The sequence below is a fragment of the Mus caroli genome, chromosome 14, assembly GCF_900094665.2.
Source record: "Mus caroli chromosome 14, CAROLI_EIJ_v1.1, whole genome shotgun sequence".
Taxonomy (NCBI): Eukaryota; Metazoa; Chordata; class Mammalia; order Rodentia; family Muridae; genus Mus; species Mus caroli.
The window spans coordinates 70,367,080-70,375,675 of record NC_034583.1 but is presented as its reverse complement, the minus strand read 5'-3'; the positions used below and the strand labels follow the sequence as shown (position 1 = coordinate 70,375,675).

The window sequence follows — 8,596 nt, the reverse complement described above, 5'->3', positions numbered from 1 at the left end:
CCAGGCTGGCCTTGAACTCAGAAATCCGCCTGCCTCTGCCTCCCGAGTGCTGGGATTAAAGGTGTGTGCCACCACACCTGGCCAGCCACCTTTAACTTAAGCTCCAGGAGTCCAAGGCCATCTTTTGGTCTCCTCAAGCATCTGAAGGCATATGATGCACTCTTACATTACATAGAGAAAATACTTGTGCACATAAAATAAAGAATAAATGTAAAGGACCAGGGGGTTGTGTAGGCTGAGCAAACCATGCAGAGCAAGCTGGTAAGCAGCATTGCTCATGGCCTCTGTTCCTGCCTCTGGTTCTGAGTTCCTGCCCTGACTTCCCTGAGAGATGTGCAAGTGTAAGCCAAATAAACCCTTTCTTCCCCAAGCTGTTTTGGGGCATGGTGTTTATCACATCAATAAAGAAGCAAACTAAGATGTGCACTATAGCGTGGGCTAGCCTCGGTCTTGCTGAGTGGGCTAGCCTCAGACTTGCTGAGATACTCCTGTCCCACCCTCCCAAGTGCTGGGAACCCCAGGTGTCAGCTACCAGCCAACTGCCTTTTGCTTTATTAGGGTGTGTGTGTGTGTGTGTGTGTGTGTGTGTGTGTGAGTGAGTGATACATGTCTGGACCATGTCACAAAGTGTACAGGAAGGTCAGGAGACATGTTTGTGGAAGTATTTTTTCCTTCCCCATTCCCATGGGTTCTGGGGACTGAACACAGGTCATTAGGCTTTTACAGTAAGAGCCATCTCACCAGCCCTTCTTTGGCTGAGTCTATGTTATACAGTCATAGTTGGCCCAAAATATATAATGTAAGACTTAGAGTGATCCTCCTGCCTCTCCCTCTTAAATTGTGAGATCACAGGCATTCACCACCATAAAGTAACTAGGCTTCATATTATTAGAGATTTTAGAAAAATCAAAGTCCTAAGACATAATAAAGGCCTCTGTGTTCATTCACAGCTTCAAACACAATCAACAAGTTGTTAATCTTTCATCCACACCCTCCCACAAGTGCTTACTTCCTACAAAGGACCACTGTGAAGGAACCCAAGCCTCCACTTTTATTCATTTGCTTGGTTGTTCTGTTATTTTTGCAATCTTTTATTTATTTGCACGATGTATACTCATATTACAGCATGTGTATGGAGATCAGAGGGCAAGCTGAAGGAATTGGTTCTATGTGTGTCCCCGAGATCAAACTCAGGTCACCAGGCATTTGGCACCAAGTTTCCCCTCTTTCCCCTCTCTGAGCCTTTTTCACCAGCCCTGTTTCTTTTTCAGTTTTAATTCAGGACCTTATTATAGCCCACACTGGCCTCAAACTCATTATGTAGCTGAGGCTGGCCTACAACAGCTAATCCTTCTACCTCTGCCTACCAAGTCTGGGACTACAATCTAGGCCTGCTACTCCATATTTTATCTCTAAGTATTTTAGCATGTTTTCTAAAAGGATCCTAACACAATGATAACATCATGTATTAAAAATTAACATCAAATGATTACATATTGTCATTTTTATCCCTCACATTTCCTTTCGGGTGGTGATGGGACACAGCAGAAGAGCACTTGCTGCACATACGCAGGTCCTGGATTCCATCCCCAGCAGAAGGAACAACCATTACTATACGCAAAGCAAGCAACAGAAGACAGATACCACAGAGGGTGTGGAGAAAGTAGAGAGGCCAGTTCAAATGAGGTCATCACGGCAGCCTAAATCATTATCCTGTCAGCCCACTAGGAAATCTGGACAGTATTCAAGAAGACTCTCTGAAGACAAGGAAGAAGACAGTCGTCAGTAAGCTTGGGAGAAAGAAACCAAGCAGGCCAGCATCTTAACCTACAAGGAAATGTTTTCCTGCCAGCTACAGTGGGAGGCACTGTGTTATACTAGCTCTGGCCACACGGAGGTGCTGTTCTAGCCCTTGGTCCTCTCGGCCTTCCTTCCCCAAGCTTCTCAAAGGCTTGATACTACCTTCCCAACTCTGGAATGACAGGAATTAGCCCTTCTTCCCTTCTCATCACGTTGCTTAGATAAGCAGAGAGGTGGAAGACACAAATAATCTGGCTTTTAAGATAGGCTTGCTTTCTGATACCAGACTTTTCTGGTTCTCTAGAAAGGAACCTGTTGATCTTGTCATTTCTTTCCACACTACTTTTGTTCTTTTCTTTCTTCTGAGTTGTGGTATCATGAGGCTTGTCTTGATTCTCCTGCCCTACTCCCCAAGTGCCGGGATTATAACCTTGCCTCCCTGCATCACACCATGCATATTTGTTTACTAAGCAATAACTCTTGCTCATACATGTTAGACATTTATATTTTTACTCATTAACATAACTAGTCAAATTCTGTGTCCACTTACGGTTGCTAACTTATTTTTAAGCTCTTTCTTCACACAGTCACTTCCCTTTTTATTTTGATTATAATTTGGGGAAGGAATGAAAAATGTTTGCAATGTTTGCTGAAAATGTCAATGCTCTTTCTGTTCCTTCTCACACGTAGAAAACCTTTTACATAAATCAAGCCATAACTTTTAAAAGTTTTTTTTTATTTTTCCTATATTAAACATTTTATTGATTTGATATCTACTTTGTTGTCTTAGTACTTTAAAAAATATTTATTTTTATGTGTGTAAGTGCTTTGCCTACCTGCCTGTCTGTCTGTCTGTCTGTCTGGATACCATATATGCATGTCTGGTGCAGGCTGTCAAAAGAGGGCACCAAACCCCCTGGAGCTGGAATTGCAGACAGTTGGTAAGCTACGATTTCAGTGCTGGGAACTGAGACCAGGTCCTCTGGAATAGCAACCAATGCTTTCAACCTCTAAGCCATATACTCTGTTGGTATAATTTTTAGGTAGGGGTCTTTCTTTTCTCTCCCTCACCAAATAGCCACACAGTCATTCTTCCTTCCTCTTTTAATTTAAAATGGCACTAGATCATGTGTTAACTTCTTAATAAGACAAGCACCCGCGTGTAGACATATTCAGTTCTAATAATTCACTTATTCATTCATTAATGTAAGTTTGTTTTCAATGTTCTAACTTCAGTTTTAATGTCGGCTAGCATAAGCTACTGATACAAGAAGTTTTCACTGAATACCTCTGCACGTCAAGTATCATGCCCCACGCTAAGGCAGAATGGTGGGATGTGCATAGTATGTATTACAATACATTATGGAACCCCAGAAGCCCTCCACCCTGACCTACACCAGGCTGCACATCTCTTACCCATAACATAAATTCCCCACATCCTAAAAATTGAGAGAAGATTGTTTGTAGTCAAGTGTGTTTCCAGTATATGTGAGTATAAGAAATAGGAGGCAAATCCACCCTGAACTGGGTTCAGGTACATGCACAGCAAGGCAAAGCTGCCAGTAACCTGTTAGAGAACTCATTCTATTTATTATCGTGCCTATAATTAAAACCAGGTGTGTCATGCTATGGAGAATGCATAATAGAAAAGATAATTATATACCTAATCTATCAATTAAAGTAAAGAAGCACACGAGCCATACCCTTCAGTACTCAGCCCCTTCTTCTTTTAAACCCCACTTTAAAAAGACCCTAAGTTTTATCCTGGGGCCCTTGAATAATCTCACGCTGTGGCTCACAGTCAGTCTTGATAGGCTATCCCTCTATAATCTCTATAATTGTTCTGCTATGAACAAACTTACCTTACCTTTGCAAATCTGTGTGACCCCATATTTTCAGGTCCTTGGGAAAAGGCCAAGCACCTAGAACCCCCTGGCCCAGACCCTGAGCATTTGGCCTGTAGTGCGCACGCGCACACACACACACACACACACACACCTGTAAGGGTGATGTCGTCATCGTCATCGTCTATGATTTCTTCTTCAGCAACATCCAATGAGCTCTCAGTAATCATGTCATTAGGCTCTTCCACACAAGCTAGGCCAGCATAACTATTGAGAATATCAGCACCAGGAACATGTTCCACAATAACAGCAGGAAATATAGCAGGATCACCAAGCTGCAAGGGATGGAAGGGACCAGAAAGAGAAAAGTTATGCTTTGGTTGGATACAATCAAAAAACCATTTTACTTTTTCATAAAACACTTGACACTCGTAGTATTTATTTATTCATGTTTTATGAAAGGGAAACTATACCCCGGACCTAACACAAGTTAGGCAAGAACTCAGCCACTGATCTATACCCAACCCTATTTAGTCCCGTCCCGCCCCCCCGCCCCGTCCCGCCCCCGTGTGTGTGTGTGTGTGTGTGTGTGTGTGTGTGTGTGTGTGTGTGTGTGTGAGACAGACTGATCTCTCTACGTAAGCCAGGATGATCTCAAACTCACTCCCCTAAATTCTGGGATGCAAGCATAAACTACCATACCTGCCCCACCACTTACATTTTAACCACCTTTTATGCTGTGAGGACTGTGAACTTCTAACACCGAAACATTAATCTTGTCTCCTTTTTAGGAGATGGGCTCTTGTGTATCTCAGGCTACCCTGCCTGCTGTTTACCAGAGGATGACCAGGAAGTCCTGATGCTCCTGCTCACACCTCTATAGAACTGCCATTACAGGTGTGCCCACCACGTCAGATTCTTCAGTGTAATAACACAGTTTTCACTGGTTAATTCTAAAAGTACATGTTAAAATGGCACGGAATTAAAAAAAAATATATGTTTTAAAATTATGCCAAAGCATGAGCCAGGAAGTGAAATGCAATGGATGAATAATTAAATAAACTCTTACTAAAGCTTCCTGCTCACTGGAAGAATCTCGGTTTAGTTACACTTGGCATGGAAGCCTGATTTTAGCATCCTTTGACTCACATGTAAACAATTAACTTTCATTTTCTATTGCTGTCCTCCTTTAGGGTGACTGTGTCGTGAAATTTTCCTACTAATGCCTGTTTAGAAGATTACAAACTTTTAGGTAGGTGTGGTGGCACAGGCCTTTAATCCCAGCACTTGGCGGGCAGAGGCAGTCCAGCCCCATGTGTCAGGGAATAGCCTGATGTACACACTGAATCTAGCCCAGCCAAGCTAGGTGGTAAGAGCCTGTCTCAAAATAACACCAAAAACACAGTTTATGGCATATGAGAATTGAACATTTTAACCTCACCCAGCTACTTCACTTTGCCACTGAGAAAACTTCCCCAGGTTTTTAACGACACACTGAAAAGCCACTCGGTTGCTTCCTTTCTGTCTTGCTTTGTTTCATGATGTCATGTAGCTCATGCCAGCCTGCAACTCACTATGTAGTCTAGAGTATCCTTGAACTCACAGCACTCCTCTGCCTCAGGTTCCCAAGTGCAGGGAAACAGGTATAAGCCACCATGCCTGGCTTCCTTTACATTTGTTATTTTGAAAAATCCCTAACTTAGAAAACGTGTAAAACTACGTCAAAGGATTTTCATATGACCGTAATTCATACTCCTCTAGTTCTAAGGTAGACATCTCTATTATCTTCTGACATGGTTCTGATTTGCTTTAAAGTGGTAGTAGACGTATCTCTTTTTTTAATGTTTATGGGTGTTTTGTGATCATGTGTGCCTGTGTACCACATGTGTGCAGTGCCTCTCAGGAGGCCAGAGCATTGGACCCCCTTAAACTGAAATATGGGAGTCACAGCCAGCTGTGAGCGGCCACGTGCTGCTGGGAAGTGACTCTGGAGGACCAGCCAGAGTTCTTAGCCGCCGCTGAGCCATCTTTCCACCCTCAGACTGCCTTCCTAACCCAAAATACTGGCTTGTTTACTAAATACCGTATCTCTATACAGTATCACAAATATTTTAAAATATCACAAATGAATATGGACAAAGTATTAGAAGGAGGAAATATTCTACTATTAACCAATCTGAAAATCTGATTCAAAGCCCCTTAATCATCTCACTAATGGTCATCACAGGGGAGGGTAAGAGAAGAGAAAAAAATCAGGGGAGGAATTTGTCATGGGTGGGTCTGATGCTGCTTGTATCCTATTGCTAAAACTGGTTTCTTAAGGTGTGGTTGCCCCATGAGTAGGGAGGGGAAGGAGAGGACAGACAGAGAGGAGAAAAGCCGCCATGGACCAGAACTGTCTGGCCAGGAGAAACTGCAAGTAACAAGGAGCCTTAGAGCCAGGGAATAAGTTAGAATAGCTCTAGTCTAAGCATTTGGCTTATAAATAAAATATCTGGATTGTGTGTCTTTTATATGGGATAATTTGAACTTGAACTCCAACAACAGAATTTAGTTCTGGATTCATTTTAGGATCAGTGGCTTCATTTAGTAACTATCCTCCTTATTTCATTGTTTTGTTCCTCATGAGTACATATTACTAAAGTGGGAAACGGCTCCTGTTTATAGAGAGTGACATTTTCTTCTGTCGAGTGTGTTACACTGGAATTACCTATGCCTTTGCTCTATACTAAATAGTGTTGCTCTTTTAAAGTAAGTGTTTACATAACTGCAGAGTAAGCTCAGGTATTACCTGAGTCACAAAAACGTAATTACTCAAAGTTAATATACATAGTATCCTTACCTTCAAGAATGCCATGCAATGAAACTTATAGGTAATCATCTTCAAGCACATTTGGTCTTACTTCAAAATGTTTCTTCCTGTTTCAGAAAAGTTAGCCAGAACTAACTGGCTTTTCAAACTGTAAAACTAATTTTGAAACTGAAACTAGGGGCTCAAGAATTTACATTGTGAAACACATAAACACATACACAAGCGGTAGAGAAAACATTTACTTTTCAAAGCAAAATATTAACATTTGGGTTTCCTTTTAGAAGAGGCCATGTGTGTGTAAGTCAGAGGACAAAGGCAGGAGTTGGTTCTCTCCTCTCAAGTAAGTCACAGAGTCTGAGCCTAGGTGAGTTCTTATCTTCTGAGCCTCATCATGGCTGTCCCTTTCTTTTTCTTGAGCACAGCCTGGTGTGAACATCCAGCAAGCTGAAACGCTTCACCCTCTCTTCTCTCTTAGGAGCTCCAAATCCATTTCTAAAGGGCCTGAGCCCAGTGTTCAGAGGATTTTCACAGGACTTCACCTTATTCTGTACAAAGTAAGAACAGAGCTCACCATCCCATCTATTGACAGATAAAGAACTGGGTTAAGAACATACCCAAGGTCACTCACTAAATCCAAGAAAGAGGCATGTCAAATGCAACTCACATGTGTGTGTGACTCATTCAAATAAAGCTGGAATATTCCTCCCAATACAAACCTACCTAGTTCTTGCAATTTGAACACAGACTGGCAAGAACATAAATATTACAAGAAATACCTTGGCAACTTTATCTGAATCTATATAGCTCCTACATTTGGGTGTCTGAATGTGTTGTATCCACAAACATTTGGGTGTTTTCCTCTATTGTGTGTACCTAGTTTGTAATATGAGGTTTCTCACTTACCCAGGAGCTCATAGATTCAGCGAGAGTACCTAACAGTGAGCTCAGGGCATCCTCCTATCTGTGTCCCCAGTGCTGGCACTGTGCGCATGCACCATTACACATGGCTCTTCACATGGCTGCTGCTGTCCTGAACTCAGTCCTCATGGCTTTGTCAAATGACTCATTCTCCAGCTCTCCTATATTTTAAATAACTAGATATTGTTATTATTATCTTCTTTGTTCTAGTCCTCAAAACTGTAGCTGCTATTCTCTCACTAAGTGTAGCTAACTATTTTTCCACATAATTCACAAACCCCCTGTCAAATGTCACTATTTTCTACCACAGCGCCCTCCTCCCCAGAGGAGGCTACAATCACCAGTTTCTTTGTTCCCTGGCAGAGATCATCCATGTATACATCACATAGTTTGTTTCGTACAATACTTTTTTAATTTATAAAGAAAAATTTCAATACCAGGCATAATTTCCCTCTTGTTGAGAAGGTCTTAAGTTCAATAAGAGAGCCATTGGTTACCAGCAAGGTATGTGAGCCACTACTGTACCCTATGTGTGCTGCTACTGCATCCTATGTGTGCTGCTACTGCATCCTATGTGTGCCGCTACTGCATCCTTAGGGTTATCATGCCATGCTGGTTGTTGTTGGAGTTTATAGGTGTCACAGCTGGACAGGCCTGTTGGCTCCTTCCCTCCTTTGTTACCTTCTGGTACCATGAAAGCTAGTCATCAGGGGGGAGCACTCAGGTCAGGTTCAGGGGTCAGAGGCCTGTAATCTAAAGCGCATGTCTTCAGGAATAATTTCTATCTCTAAAGAGCAGCCAAGGTCAATAGCAATAGTCTATAATGTTTTGGGAATTTCTTGGACAGCCCTGACCAACAACTCAAACAGGGCTTCTCATACCTGGTATTGGGGAGATAATCTGTAGCTCTTGGAAGGGGCATTGTCAGCCTAGATTTTTAAAAATTCATTTAAATGATATGTGTATATGTATATGAAGAATTGCATGTATTATAAGTTTTTAAAAGTAGATAATAGTATGATTCCTAATGATGTTTACAGACATCTTCACTGTTATTTTACCTTCCTGGGGTAATTTGAATATGCTTAGCCCACTAAAGTGGCTCTATTAAGAGTTTGTCCTTAACGCTGACACCATTGCATACACTAGCAAGATTTTGCTGAAAGGACCCAAATATAGCTGTCTCTTGTGAGACGATGCCGGGGCCTAGCAAACACAGGAG

The 8,596-nt window shown here is 42.0% G+C and overlaps 1 protein-coding gene across 4 annotated transcripts in view; it reads right to left on the bottom strand.

Annotated features, from left to right (window-relative positions):
- The window catches only part of Elf1 (E74 like ETS transcription factor 1), a 98,062-nt gene that overhangs the window by 17,175 nt on the left and 72,291 nt on the right, over positions 1-8,596 (bottom strand). For all 4 annotated transcript variants that reach the window (XM_021181555.2, XM_021181556.2, XM_021181554.2 and 1 more), the window contains exon 3: positions 3,799-3,979. In XM_021181555.2, coding sequence (XP_021037214.1) covers positions 3,799-3,979 — 181 coding nt within the window. The remainder of the gene's footprint in view (positions 1-3,798; positions 3,980-8,596) is intronic.